The sequence below is a fragment of the Thalassophryne amazonica genome, chromosome 14, assembly GCF_902500255.1.
Source record: "Thalassophryne amazonica chromosome 14, fThaAma1.1, whole genome shotgun sequence".
NCBI classification, from domain to species: domain Eukaryota; kingdom Metazoa; phylum Chordata; class Actinopteri; order Batrachoidiformes; family Batrachoididae; genus Thalassophryne; species Thalassophryne amazonica.
The window spans coordinates 14,026,054-14,041,982 of NC_047116.1; the positions used below are offsets into that span (position 1 = coordinate 14,026,054).

Below are 15,929 nucleotides of genomic sequence, written 5' to 3' on the forward strand. Positions count from 1 at the left end.
TGTATTTTGTTTGCCTTTTATGCATGAAATGCTGTTAAAAAGGATAAAACACAGTGTTCTTTTTGGTATCAGGAACTGATTAATCCATTTTACATTGTTTCTTATGGGAAAATTGGTTTTGGTTTAAGAACAACATTTAGGAACTAATTAAGTTCTAAAATCAAGGTTCCACTGCAATAATAATAATAATAATAATAATATTTACTCATACAGCCCTTTCAGATGCTTCAAATTTCTTGCATTCTTTAACCAGCATGCCATGGGTTCAATCCACAATTGCTGCCAAGTGACAACATGTGTTAAAGTAAGACACTGATTGTGTGATTAAGTAATTAGAGGTTTCTGAATTAGTGGCATCATTTTGTCTGCTGTGATTGATGATTAAAATAAACATGTTTTAAAAATACATAACAGAACCAATAAGTCTAGCTCCTGAATCCTCCCCTCAAGTTCCTTCCACACTGTTCATTTTCTCCTTTTGTTATATGGCTTCTGGCATCTAAATAAATGGGATTAAAAAAAATATATCCTCTGTAACCAGGCAGGTCTTTTTTTTTTTTTTTTTTAGGCTGATACTGCAGGTTTGGCTGGTTCTAAAACCATCGGGTTACAGCACAATTACTCCGGCATTTTGAGTTGTGCAGGAGCAGTTGGTGAGATATGCACCCCCACCCACCACCCCCAACACACACACATACACACAAAGAGAGAGGCTACTTTGCTTCCAAACCTATAATTGTATTTATGCATTGTCAGATGCTTTTATCTGCAGCAGCTAACGAGTCAGGAAACTGAACAGAGATGTGATCTCGGCTGGTAGGATTGTAAGACGAGTGCTCCACTCCCTGAGCTATAGCTGCAAAACCAAGATAAACTGCCACTCACACCATCTGGACACTGTGCACACAAACAAACTAGAGCACTGCACTCACAGAGCTCAAACCTCAGCCAACACTGGCTTCCAATTTCACAAATTTTTACCTTGGAAAACATTTTCAAGGTCAAAGTCCTATTAGAAGTGTCTGTACATATGCTAAAATACAAAATATAGATCAAATGGGCTTTTCAATGTTAAAATCACATTCCTACTAAATCTGCAAAACAGATCAGACTTAGTCTATTCATTGAGAGTGCCCGTTTGCACCTCACTGTCACAAATAAGAGTGATTGAGGCACTTCTGATTGAGATATAATGTAAAATGTACACCAAATGGGCTTTTCAATATTACATTCAAATGTCCAAAAAATCTGTAATCCGGATCAGATCTGGATCAAACTTTGTCAGGGCATAGTGAGTGCCAGTCTGCACCTCACTTTCAAATATCAGAGTGATTGGCTCATGTTTGATTAAGATACAATGTAAAATATACATTAAATGGGGTTTTCAATGTTAAAATTAAATGGGCACAAAAGCTGTAATCTGGATCAGATCCGGTGTCACCAACCGAACGGTCCCCCCTAAAAAAATTGGTCCGCCTTTTGCATCTGCGCATGCATCATTAACTGTGGTTCACAGATTAAAACCTCGTTTCTGTTTAAAACTGCGCTCCAGTCATCATCTGTCTCAGTGACCGATAACTAAAGCTTTAGTACAACAACCATTTCCACATAAATTCAGCATTATTTCATCATAAAAGATCAATGAAGCAATCAGAGTGCCACAGCTAAACGAGCTGCTAGCTGATGTGTTCACTGCGCGTCAGTCATTTCAAAGCACCACGGAATTTTGCGAGTTTCTGTTTAAACCAACCTCGTTTCTGCTTAAAACTGACTTTAGAATGATTTAAGAGGTTTTACCTTCATCATCTGATGGTTAATAATCCCATTAATCCATTTGATTGCTTTGGGTGAAGAGACTCCCTCTTAGACGTGCTGCTGTGGTCCGAAATGACACATGCGCAGTACCAAATGTGGACCGATTTTTAGGGGGGGGACCATTTGGTCTGCAATACCGGATCAAACTTTGTCAGTTGATAAAGGATTCCATCCTACATAATGTTCTCAAATATAAAGGAAATTTCAACTTTTTTTGGCAGTTACGAATTTTGGAAAATTAGTTCAGTGTTTTTCCAAGATATTTCCTGACTTTTCCCTTTGACCTTGAAAATTGGATCAGTTTTCGCCTATCAGGATATGAATCTTCAGTAAAAAAAAAAAAAAAAAAATTATAACGATGTCTAAAAAAGTGTGGGCTCCAGCCTGTTCACAAACAAACAAACAGGTATGAAAACATAATGTTTTCATAACTCAGTGTGTTTCGGTGTGCAGACATAATCCAGAGTTTTGTCTGGGGTTCAACAACTGTTAGCCACTGTGGCTAACAGGTGGCAATTTCAGTTAGCCACATAGGAAGTTGATTAGCCACACCCAGATGCAAAAGAGAAAAAAAGTGCAAATTCAAAACTCATAAACTTGAATATTGTTATCTGTGCTCTCCAAAATATTTGGTTGACAATAATGTGGGGCCCTTTTGTGACTTTGGGCTGCTGGTCTTTAGCCCAGGTAAACCCGTGGCATTAACCCGCCCCTGGCTCTGATTGGACGTAATCTTTTCTACACTTCATTCACACATTTGTGAGGAATTAATTGGATTTTTTTTTTTTTTTTTTTTTGGCAAATTTACACACGCTACACAGTGAGAATGACACTGATCAGCTGTGATCATGTGATACACACACACTCCTGTGTGCGTGTGTGTATGTATCTGTGTTGACATCATTTTTCTTTTTCTAACTTAACCATTATCAAAAAAGGACAGAGGTCTTAGTTTTTTCCTGCAGCGCTGTCATAATTTTTTTTTTTTTTTTCCCAGGCTAAATCGGTTCGCCGGGTCACATATGGCGAATGAACGCATGATGTGGCGGGAGCTCTGGAGATTCCTGATAATCTGAGCATCAGAATGGAGAACAAAGGTGAGTGAAGTGACTTTGGACGTAGCTTGTTTGTTGTGCCAGCCGGCCTGGTTCTGAGTATTTCTCAAACTGTTGATCTGCTGGGATTTTCATGCACAAAAGAAGAAGAACCAACCGGACCTCATGGACACCAAACACAATATATTCAACCACATCTGAGGTTTTGTGCTTCTAAAAATGGCTGGCACATCTGCAAGTGCTGCATACTTCTGGAATTGAACCAAGGCTCTGTGATGTTGCAGTGCTGCCTGGTGACCTCATCAATCAAACACATTTTCTTAAATGGGGTTAAGGCAATGATTGCCAAAATGTGGGCTGTGGCCCATTGATGGTACTGGAGATGAGCCATGAGAGGTCACTGATAAATAAATAAAAAAATGTCTTTGATTTTCATTTGTGTAAGAAAGTGTTAGGTTTAATTTCACTAAAATATACAAATAATCATAATAAAGTCCTATATATGAAGGTCCCAAGGCTTACTGGTATTGGGGCTCATCTCCAGATTCTGTAACATGAAGAGGACAAGAAACTATTGACCAGATCCTATATATCTTCATCATCATCATCACACTATTTGTTTCAATTGTTCCCATTAGAGGGCGCCACAGCAGACCATCCATTTCCTTCTCATCCTGTCCTTTGCATCTTCCTCTGTCACACCCTCCCCCAGCACATCCATAAACCTCCTCTTTGTCCTCCCTCTTCCCCTCCTGCCTTGTGGCTCCATCCTCAGCATCCTTCTCACTATATACCCTGGGTCCCTCCTTTGCACGTCTAAACCATCTCAATCTCACCTCTCTGACTTTGTCTCCAAACTGTCCCACCTGTGCTGTCCCTCAAATATGTTCATTCTGAATTCTGTCCAACCTCATCACTCCCAAAGAAAACTATGACATGCCTCCTGTCTTTCTGTTAGCGCCATAGTCTCTAAACCAGACCACACAGCTGGTCTCACTACTGTCTTGTAAAGTTTCCCCTACACTCTTGCAGATATTCTTCCGTCACAAATCACTCCACCCTGCCTGCACTCTTTTCTCCACCTTGCTACCACACTCTCCATTACTTTGGGCAGTTGACTCCAAAGTATTTAAGATCATCTTCACCACTTCTACTCCTTGTAACCGTACTATTCCACTGGGCTCCCTCTCATTCACACACATGTACTCAGTCTTGCTCCTCCTTTCATTCCCCTTCTCTCCAGAGCATATCTCCACATTTCCAGGCTCATCTCAACCTGCTCTTTACTCTCACTACAGATCACAATGTGATCGGCAAACACCATAGTCCATGGAGACTCCTAAGAAAGGACTCAGAGCTGATCCCTGGTGTAATCCACCTCCACCTTGAATCTCCACCTGTATCTGTCATTCCTACTGCACATATCACTGCTGTCACACTGTACTTGTACATGTCCTGCACCCTCACATATTTCTCTGGCATTTGAGACTTCCTCATACATTAACGCAGCTCTTCTCTTGGTACCCTGTCATAAGTCCACAAACACACAATGTAACTCCATCTGGCCTTCTGTGTACTTCTGCATCAGTACTCTCAGGACAAACATTACATCTGTACTGTTCTTTCTCAGGATGAAACCATATTGCTGCTCACAGATCCTGACCTCTATCTTTCAGAATATGTACCAAATTTAACATTGTTTTGCTGCCAGAACTGCTTGTCACTTCTGGGAGCATGCTGTGCAATTCAGGAATAAGAATTTCTCTAAACTAAACTGAACTGAACTAAACTGGATTACAAAAAAATATTGCAATGTGAACAATCGGCAATTCGGAAAGATTTGCACAGTATTAAAATCCTGCCTGAGTTCACTGCTAGAAGTGAACTGATTCCAATATTGGGCAGGGACACAGAGGTCCATAATTGGAAATATTTGTGATTACAACACTGGCTCCCACTTCTGGAAGGGTGCTGTGTGATTCTGGATTCAAAACAAGGCCATAAGATGTCTCAGCTGTGGAACAATGTTCCAAATCACTTAATCGTCAGTGGTTTAGAGATTCACACATTTTGCAGTCCATTCTGGAATGGGACCTAGATTATACTGAAATTGTGATACAGTGCAAGACCCCTAGAAATGTACAAATGTCTTTTGGCAGCCCTGAGTTGTTCATGGTCACCACAGTGGATCCAGTAGAGATAGATCAGCATTGGGATCTGGCACAACGTTTATGCCGTCTGCCCTTCTTGACGCACCTCCACATCCGCTGACCTTCCGAAATGCCCTCCAACCCAAGTACTAATCAGGACCTACTCTCCGCCACTTCTGTGATTTGATGGGCTCAGGTGCACACAGAGCAGGCTAGCTACATCCAGAAGTCAAAGTATCATTCAAATTCCAAATGATTTTTTTGTATTTCGCAAAAAATATATCTTGTCTCTAATCAACTTCAGATAAAATAATTTGCATAGTTGCTGTGCAGCGGAGACACACTTGGAGGTTTGTTCTGACATCAGAAGCACTTCCAGAAAGGGTGGTCAAAACCAGAAGTAAAAAAAAAAAAAAAAAAAATCATGAATCACCTTTGCCCCAGTTCACAAACTGTGTATAACACACACACAGTCAGGATGTTTGAGCAGTGCCTCTGGAATTTTACATGAGTTTGCGCACTTCCAGATATCTTGCATACTAGAGGAATTCTGAAATTATTCTGATTCACTTCCAATACTGCAGAGAATGAACATATGCAGCTTTACGCTTTATCTTGCAGTATATATTAAGTGATCTCCATAAGTACTGGAACACTTGATATTTCACACATTCTAATTTGTTTAGTTCATTCCAAATACAATAAATAAATAAATAAAAACTAAAATTATTTTCCTTAAATTCAAACTGAAAGCAAATCTCTACAACTTGGTATGCATTAATTGAAAATATAAAAGCCAAGATGATGGGTTGCATAAGTAATGGAATACTGTACATATACAAGAAATTTGTATGGACTGGTATCAGCACTCAGTATCGGTAAAAAAAAAAAAAGATCGGCGTATTAAAATTTTCCATTACGACTCGGACTTGTTCAGTTCTCCACTTCTGTTGTTTTTGGAGTGGGTATATGGACAGGACGTCCTACCTGGTTGGGATCGCACGCCTTGAAGACGTGACAGGACATCTCGGACTCGGGATTTTCCGGCTGTCCTCGGAGCAGGTAGGCGAAGTAGGTGAGGTCGTTGCTGTTGTGGATGAAGCGCGAGATGAGTTGCGCTTTGTGCTCGAAAATGAAGACAGACGAGTTGCTGCTGTTGGACGGGACACACCGGACGAAGGGGGCGTTGAGGACCAGCTGGACCTCCCTGGCCTGCACCGCGGGGCCGCCGTCTCCTCTCTCGCTCCTCCGCCGGATCTCAGCCACCAGCCACGGCAGCATGGGCAGCGTGGTCCGCCGGTCCAGACATGACCAGCCCACGTAGCTGAGGGAGAACCTTTGCTCCTTCTCCTCCGGACTCTCCATGTCCTCTTTCTGTTCGTCTTTCTGCAGGAGACTTTCAGAGACGGCGCAGATCTGCCATCCTCCGCTCGGATGATGATGAGGCGCAAACGTGGCTTCTTTCCGTCAAACTTCACAAATACCTTCAGGCGCAGAACAACATGTGCGCGTCAACGAGCTGCTGCTCCTCCTGCACATTCTATCCACAAACTCCGCACGGAACGAGGAGGCAAAAAAATGCATTTATTCCAGTAAGTGTTTTTGTTGTTCTGGTCCCAGTAACTTTAAAATAAAGAAAGAAAAGACTTACAGCGTCGCTTCAGTGTAAACATTCCTCCGACGCGCTTTGGCGCAAAATTTGCGGCAGTTCGCGTCGTCCTGAAAAATCCTGCTGCACATGTTCTCAGATGTTTCACTCGCTTTTTTTTTTTCTTCCTCCGCCGTCTATAAAGTGCAGGTAGTGATGTTTTGTTCGTGGATTTCTGCTGCTGTCTCTGATCCTTCCTTCCTTTGTGACACGTGACAAAGACGAAGCCCCGCCCTTTCCACAGTGCACAAGTTTTTTTTTTTGTTTTTTTTGTTTGTTTGTTTTTTTTTTGCTTGGTGGACATTATGGGATAATTTTTTTTGTCCAAAACATCATCTGAAATCCCGTGTAATAAAATTAATGTTCACTTTTTTAACCTTTGTGTCATATAAAATGCATATAGTGGCTGAAAAAATAGGCTGAGGATAGGGAAGTGAGGGATGAGCTGTGACCCAGACCTAGATGAAACTTTTTTTTTTTTTTTTTTACAAGTTTGGGAGGTCTTGCAACTTAAACTCCAGTGCGGCCTATATACAATAATAATAATAGTAGTGAATCACACATGTTATTAATAATAATTATAGTGACCGTTTACACAAGACTTTCCCAGGAATCAAAGCACTAAATAAAATAAACTCTAATAATATAATAATAAATGCAAATAATAGTGCACTGCAACAATGCACAAAAATCCCAAAGTACTGATGATACAAAAAGGTGCAATTTATATTCCAGTGCGTCTTATATTCAGGTCCAACTTATATCTCGGTTTTTCCTCTTTAAAAGGCATTTTTAACAGCTGCAACTTACATATACTCCAGGAAATACAGTAGTTATCGTGTTATAAGTCAAAAACAATAGATGCTATCATCCTGTATATCTCCACATTAAAAGTCAACATATTGAGGAAGGAACAGAGTAAAATTTGAACTTTTGTGTTTATGTAATATCACATAGACCTATCTGCCACCTTCTGAACACTGCCACCTGGTGGATGGTTGGTGAAAATTAGAAACAGGTGTGAATGAACTTACATGTAGCTTGTCTGCCACCTGCTGGACATGTGTGGACTTGCTGCAGTGACTAATGTATGCATGATGCAAATTAGGAGCAGGTGCGGCTGAAGTTATGTGTTTATCAGTTTATTTCACTTGGTTGTCATCAAGACCACAGCTGCTTGCACATTTGCACAACTGTACAGTTGGTGCAATGATAGTTTGAGCCAAGGTTGGAAAAGGTTAAACAGCAACAATCAGTTCAGTGGCTGATGTAAAATCAGTGACTTATTGCATAAAAGGACAACGCGTCAACACATGCCCATGGAAAAATACATTCAAAATATGAAAAAGAAATGTGGACTACTGGCTGAATTAACCTGGATACCTTTATTTATTTGACAACAGGATCAAACTTGCACAAAGCTGAGTCAGTGTTGCATGATTTCTGTAAACTGCTTAGAAATTTTAAATGTTTCACATTTTCAATTGCAAATATGTGCACAAAAAAGTGCAGCGCCAGTAATGTTGTGTTTACTTATGCCTTCAGCAGACATTGTGTAATATCAGACAGGCCCACACTTGATGACAAAGGCGAGACTTTAGCTACAAAGCGTGTGGTTTATAATTCTGTGCGTGTGCGTGTGTGTATAAGATGCAGTACAGCTGCAAGTTATTGATGTTATCAGCCGATGATGTGGCATTCATTTACATTATGTACATTTACAGTGAAGGGGTTATTGTTGTTGTTTGGTTTTCTTGTTAACATGTTCGTCACTAAAATTATTGCATAAATGCATCTGAATTATTGCTCTTCCCACAAATTTTGGATATGCTTTGCTCAATGACAAATTCCCAAAAACGCAATCGAAACAAGTATTTGCTGTCACTGTATGTGGGCACCAGCAACAGGGGGCTCTCTGCACTCTGTGCTGACATTATCTTGCCCAGTTTCCATGAATAACACAGAAAAACCACATCAGGCTGATCTCTGTCCAGCAACTTGACCTGATCTGAAGATCCCATCGGGTTGAATCTCACGACTGCAGCCAATTATATATTCCTCTAAATCTTACCATTTAACTGCTTACCAAGATTTATAACCCATATTTTTACAGTAAAGCCATGTTTTATGAGTGAAAGCAAATTTTAACATTTTGCAATGTAAAAAAAAAATTAGAATTTCCTTTCTGCACCCCTGCACCTCCTAATGGAATAAAAGCGCAACAAAGCAAATAGATAGTTATTGATTTGGAGCTGCAACTTTTTGAGTAATCATGCTAATAACCCAACCAAAGGCCAATAAAATCTTCCTTGCACAGGTAACGAGTGTCTGACATAGATATGTTGTTGTACTTATTACATAGTTATTGTGTTTAGCTGTAATACTAACGTTATTGCATAGTTATTGTGTTTATCTGTAATAGTAATGTTATTACAGTTATTGTGTTTAGCTGTAATACTAATGTTATAATGTTATTACAGTTATTGTGTTTAGCTGTAATACTAATGTTATAATGTTATTACATAGTTATTGTTTAGCTGTAATACTAACGTTATTGCATAGTTATTGTGTTTAGCTGTAATACTAATGTTATTGCATAGTTAAGATAAGATAAGAAAAGCCTTTATTCATCCCTCAATGGGGAAATTTCAGTGTCACATCGCAGCATAGAACAGTAGGAATAGAAGGGCATGCAACAAAACAACAAGCAGCTCTCAAAAACAAGTTGTTATTGTGTTTAGCTGTAATACTAATGTTATTGCATAGTTGTTATTGTGTTTAGCTGTAATACTAATGTTATTGCATAGTTGTTATTGTGCTTAGCTGTAATAGTAATGTTATTACAGTTATTGTTTTGCTGTAATACTAATGTTATTGCATAGTTGTTATTGTGCTTAGCTGTAATAGTAATGTTATTACAGTTATTGTGTTTTGCTGTAATACTGTTATTGCATAGTTGTTATTGTGCTTAGCTGTAATAGTAATGTTATTACAGTTATTGTTTTGCTGTAATACTAATGTTATTGCATAGTTGTTATTGTGTTTTGCTGTAATACTAATGTTATTGCATAGTTGTTATTGTGCTTAGCTGTAATAGTAATGTTGTTACAGTTATTGTGTTTTGCTGTAATACTAATGTTATTGCATAGCTGTTATTGTGTTTTGCTGTAATACTAATGTTATTGCATAGTTGTTATTGTGTTTAGCTGTAATAGTAATGTTATTACAGTTATTGTGTTTAGCTGTAATACTAATGTTATTGCATAGTTGTTATTGTGTTTAGCTGTAATAGTAATGTTATTACAGTTACTGTGTGTTGCTGTAATACTAATGTTATAATGTTATTACATAGTTATTGTGTTTAGCTGTAATACTGTTATTGCATAGTTGTTATTGTGTTTAGCTGTAATAGTAATGTTATTAGTTATTGTGTTTTGCTGTAATACTAATGTCATTGCATAGTTGTTATTGTGTTTAGCTGTAATAGTAATGTTATTACAGTTATTGTGTTTAGCTGTAATACTAATGATATAATGTTATTACAGTTATTGTGTTTAGGTGTAATACTGTTATAGTTATTGTGTTTAGCTATTAATACTAATGTTATTAGTTATTGTGTTTTGCTGTAATACTAATGTTATTATAATGTTATTGCATAGTTTGTGTTTAGGTGTAATAGTTAGTGTTTAGCTATTAATACTAATGTTATTACAGTTAGTGTTTAGCTGTTAATACTAATGTTATGTTATTACATAGTTGTGTTTAGCTGTAATACTGTCGTTACATAGTTATTGTTTAGCTGATATTAATGTTAGTTATTAGTGTTTAACTGTAATACTAATGTTATGTTGTTACATAGTTATTGTGTTTAGCTGTAATACTGTCATTACATAGTTATTATTGTGTTTAGCTGTTAATACTAATAGAATAACCATTTATAGCACTTGTGACACAGAATACAATGTGTAACAAAACCTGAGTCTTGAATATACTTGGCAATAACACCAGTGGGCATAAATACACTGAGCAATCTCACATTTGGCCCCAATGAACGTGGCCTTCTTCTAAGTGACTGACCTCTGGATGACCTTTCCAGGGCAAATCTGTAATTACCACAAGTGTTTGCCACATTTGCTCCAAAGTGGGTTTAAAATCAATTCACTGACACTGACCAAAATGAATTCTTTTTCTTTGAAGGCAGTTTCTGAGTCAACCTTTATTGACATACCCAAGTTTTGAGGAATTGAGTAAAAGGATGTAGGAGGAGTCGGCCAACAGACACACAAGACCTTGAGCCCAATGACTGACCTTTGGTAAATCTAATCTCACTTGTGCAAATCTGGACCCCACCTCTATATGTGTGCCACCACAGTTGGACAGAAGTATGAAAAATTTTGTCATTTGACCCCAATGGCCTTTGCCAAGACAGCTCCTTTAAGGGCAGTTCTGGGGTTGACCACCGTCCACATATTGTTTGGTGGAAATCTGCCAGACATGACCAGACAGACAAACGCTTGTCACATTATCGTGTGATTACATTTGACTATGTTGTGAAAGCGACATTTCACATTTTGACTGTATATAAACAGGCTGAAGTGAATCAGACTTCTGGACAGCTGTAATAACCACATTTGATATTCATCATGTACTGGAGCTGGTTACCACCTACCGCATGCCGACCACCCAGCCAACACCAAAAATAGCAGCAGAGCCATATATAACCTCATCTTTAAACCAGCAGCTGTTGTGTGGGCCGCTGAAGAGGAGGTACTGCTGGCCCACCACCACCAGATGGTGCCCTGCTTGGAGTGCGGGCTCCAAGCACGAGAGGGCGTTGGAGCCGCTGGAGGTGACAGCTGTCACCTATCAACACCAGCTGTCACCCATCACCACCACTACAAAGACCGGACTGCAACTCCACCTCCTCGCCGAGAAATCTTCTACCATACAGGTAGTTCTCTGCTGAACCTTAATTCGAGTATTAGTCTGATCTCTTTTTGCAGCCGTTTTCCTGGGATGGATACCCTGTCTGCTGAGTTGGCGTTTGGTGTGGACTGTGACGGCTTCGACTCCCACCCCACCCAGATAAGTGGCTATCTCTGGAGCTGCACGAGTGTGTGATTGGAGGTGGAGGGTCTCCCTCCTAACTGTGTACAGACTGTGGGATTACTGAGTGTGCGAACTCACACTCATCCAGAACTGTTTCTGTTTTCTGCCAGCAGTACCGGGTCTGACTGCTGAAGACAGTGGCCACCTGGGGCGCAGGGCTTGGCGGCTCCGGTGTTCTTCAGGTCCGTTGGTGGTGGGGGCTGTGTGGGATCCGGCTCTTCTCGCACCGGACGTCTCCTATCTTCGAGCCTGCCACACGTCACCTTTTGTCGGATTGATATAACGCATATTTGTATCTGTCTGTACTACGTTGTGCACCTTCACAACATTAAATTGTTACTTTTTGGCTATTCCATTGTCCCTTCATTAACGCCCCCTGTTGTGGGTCCGTGTCACGACACTTCCCCAACAGCAGCCAAAAGTTTCTCTGCAGCCTCAAAGGACGGCGTCATACACTTTGTGAAAAACAACGCTTTCATTTCTATTTCTGGGAACATTTTACAAGAAGGGTACATTTATTAATGCAGTAATAAGTGTTAACTAACAGTGAGTTAAAGTGGAGGTGACACGTTAGGGCATGTTTTATTAAAAATTTGAGACTAAAATTAAACAACAGTTTCCTGTTGTGCATTTTCTGAAGAGATAAATATTCGGATTTTGAACCGTGCGCCACAAAAAACCAGGAGCTTCCGGCGCAGTCACAACATTGGAGGAAGTAATATCAGCATGAGAACCATTGTCTTAATATTCCCATTAATTTTTGGATTAATTTCTGAATTTTTACAGGCTACTGACAGCCCCGTTTCCACAGAGTTATTCAGGTCGGAGTTGCACCGTGTTTTCGGTATCAGAACGGTTATTCACCCCAGCAGAATCTTTTTCGATTGGCAGGTGCAAACACTTCAGTTGACGAGCATGCACTTGCACGGTGTCCTCGGCTTCTCCACTCGACACGGAGGCAAACCTGAGTATTTTCAGATTTTTGTTTTAGTTTATTTTATGGGATAATTTTGTTGCGTGTAGACTGAGACGTTATAAGCAGATGAGGAACTGGGTGTCTTTCAAATTGCAGCGCAAAGCGTCTCGTTAACAACAAAGACTCGATACATCAGCCGAAATAACGGTTTACAGCTGGCATCAAACTCCCGTGTGACAAATGGACTTTTCTTCAACCAGGACAGAAGGAATTAAATTATTTTCAGATGTCATTTTGTAAAGGCGAATAAGTTTTCAGATGATCTCACTGAATTGGACAAGTAAGACATTATATACTCCTTCTGTGAATGGTTTTAATATTTAATAACGTGTTATGCTAGTAATGTACAGTACATTTAACTGTATTCAAAAAGGAAATATTTATTTTAAGAAACACTGATATTTTCAGTCCGTGTCATTTCAAGGACAGTAAAACAAACTTTTTAATAAAAAAAAAAATTATGTCGATTATGACCACAGAGCTGGGGGGGAAAAAGTTTATCATCTGCAGCATGCCAAAACCGCCTGCATTATTTATTTATTTTATAATCACCATTCTGTGTTCTGAACTCTGCCAATAAATATCGTCACTGTTGTCAGACTGAAGGTTTTTCTGCAAGGTTTCTTCTCCCTCTTTGTGGTCTAAATAAGGTTCAAAACCAAGACTGTGTCCCCACAGCTGCTTCAGAAAAAAACCTTCAGACTGGACTAAAAAAAAAAAAGCTCCAAACTAGGGAAAAAAAAAAATAATCCCAAAACAGTTCGACCTCTACCGTGTTTACAATTGATTTGGGCTTGAATCAGCAGGTCCCGTTCTTGTGATGACGTAGCAACAATATGGCCTCGGCTGAGCTGAAATAAGGCGCAGGCTTCAGACAGCTGTTATTTATCCTTCATCTGTGCACTTAGCAACTTTTATTGTTCAGGATTTTTTAAAATATCAACATTTCATCATTTTTAGTGATTATCTGTGTACATTTTTGGGTGTCTCCTACACTTTAAGACCAAACTGTGCTTAGTAACTGTTTATTAATTCATACAATAAATTATAAAGATACTGATCATCCTCAGTAGATTACTAAACAGTTAACTCTTCATTCACTATTAGTTAAAGCTTATTACTGCATTAACTAACAAACACCCTTAATAAATGACCAAGCGGTGAACTCTTCGTTCACTGTTAGTTAATGCTTATTACTTCACACGAACTCCATTAATAAATGTTTACTAACTCATTAACTTTTTATTGACTGTTAGTTAAAGCTTATTACTTTACTAACACAAACCTCATTAATAAATGATTGCTAACCACTTAACTCTTCATTCCCTGTTAATGCTCATTACTTCAGTAATGTGAAGTCCATTAATAAATTATTACTAACTACTTAACTTTTATTCACTGTTAGTTAATGCCTATTACCGCATTAACATGAACAGCCTTAATAAATAATTACTAACCAGTTAGCGCCTCATTCACTGTTAGTTAATGCTTATTACTAAACATAAACTCCATTAACAGAGTCATCAGGAGATGACGTATCCCCCCCAGTCCCCACAAACCAGCAATACAAAGTCTCGGGAGATCGCCCAAGTACAAATTTATGCTAAATATGAATAAAACTCGGCAACTGGTTCTTCAGATATATCACGCTAACAAGCAAAAACAGACAGACATGATAATCACTATATCACCTCATATTTCATACCAGGGGATAATAAATTATTACTAACCAGTTAACTTTTTATTCAGTCAGTTAATGCTTATTACTGTAGTAACATGACCACCCTTATAAATTACTAACCAGTTAACTCTTCACTCCTAGTTAATGCTTGTTACTTCACTAACATGAACACATTAATAAATTATTAATGAACACTCAAGTCTTCACTGTTAGTTCTTGCTTATTACTACATTAACATGAACATAATAATTAAGAATTACAAAACCAGTATCAAATGTCAATTAATCTGGCATTGTTCATTGTTTCTCTAATTTATAAAAACTGTACAATAGATGATTGGTTCCTATGTTATTACTGGTTACTGGTTCCTAACTTGTTATTATTACTTGTTATTGGTTCTTAACTTATTTTTGGTTATTGGTTCCTACCTTATTTTTATTATTATTGGTTATTGGTTCCTAACATATTATTATTATTATTACTGGTTATTGGTTCCTAACATATTATTATTATTATTACTGGTTATTGGTTCCTAACTTGTGTGTACCATTGTTTACTGGTTCCTAACGTATTATTATTGGTTCCTAACTTATTATTATTACTGGTTATTGGATCTTAACTTGTTATTGGTTCCTAACTTTTTATTATTATTACTGGTTATTGGTTCCTAACTTGTTATTGGTTCCTAACTTTTTATTATTATTACTGGTTATTGGTTCCTAACTTATTAGTGGTTATTGGTTGTTAACTTGTGCTGAAGAAAATTCTTTACTGTGGCGTTACATTCATGTGACTGACGTTCATTAATTTTCCAAACCCACTTACTCCTATCAAGGGTCAATAGTAGAGAAGCTTGAATCTTCGACTGGACTGGGTTGTTTGACGCAAGGACATTTCGCTTCAAATCGCAGAAGCTTCCTCAGCTAAAATTCTTGCTCTGGTAGTCTGACTTCTGTCTTGACTCTTGTAGAGAAGAATAAAACAGAAGCCACAAAAGCTGGAGTTTTAAACCTAAGCAGTCCCCTCCTACCGAGAGGCCGACTGCTATAGGCTGGTGACTAAACAATAGCTCTAATTAGCACCTATTGTGCTCTAGTAAGCACCCTCCTAATGACAGGGCAGCTGACCCTCCTAATGATGGGACGGAAGCCTCTCCTGATGGCTCCCTTGACGACTCTCCTGATGACGTGAATGACACATTACCATGAACAAAAGACTGAAACTGCTTTGACCTGAGTACCCCATTGTAAACAGGGGACAAAGTGTGTCTCAGACCCCCTCCCCAGTTAAAGCTGGGTTTCAACCGTTTCACATAGAATGCCTCTTTGACCCCTCTCTCAAACCATTTCTTCTCTCTGGCTAAGATTTTAACTTCCTTGTCCTCAAACGTGTGGTTAGTGTCTTTAAGGTGGAGATGAACTGCAGACTGAGGTCCATTTGCGCCCTCTCTGCGGTGCTGGTATAGCCTTTTGTGTAAAGGTTGCTTAGTCTCACC

The 15,929-nt window shown here is 38.9% G+C and overlaps 1 protein-coding gene across 5 annotated transcripts in view; it reads right to left on the reverse strand.

Annotated features, from left to right (window-relative positions):
• Positions 1–7,142, reverse strand: part of tbc1d4 (TBC1 domain family, member 4) — an 88,516-nt gene extending 81,374 nt beyond the window's left edge. For 2 of the 5 annotated variants that reach the window (XM_034187232.1, XM_034187231.1), the window contains exon 1: positions 6,008–7,141. In XM_034187232.1, the coding sequence (XP_034043123.1) occupies positions 6,008–6,385 (378 nt within the window). In that variant the 5' untranslated portion in view covers positions 6,386–7,141. Of the gene's footprint in view, positions 1–6,007 lie in introns of all 5 variants that reach the window. The other 3 variants (XM_034187235.1, XM_034187234.1, XM_034187233.1) reach the window with 2 other exon arrangements.
• Between the last annotated feature and the right edge of the window lie 8,787 nt (positions 7,143–15,929).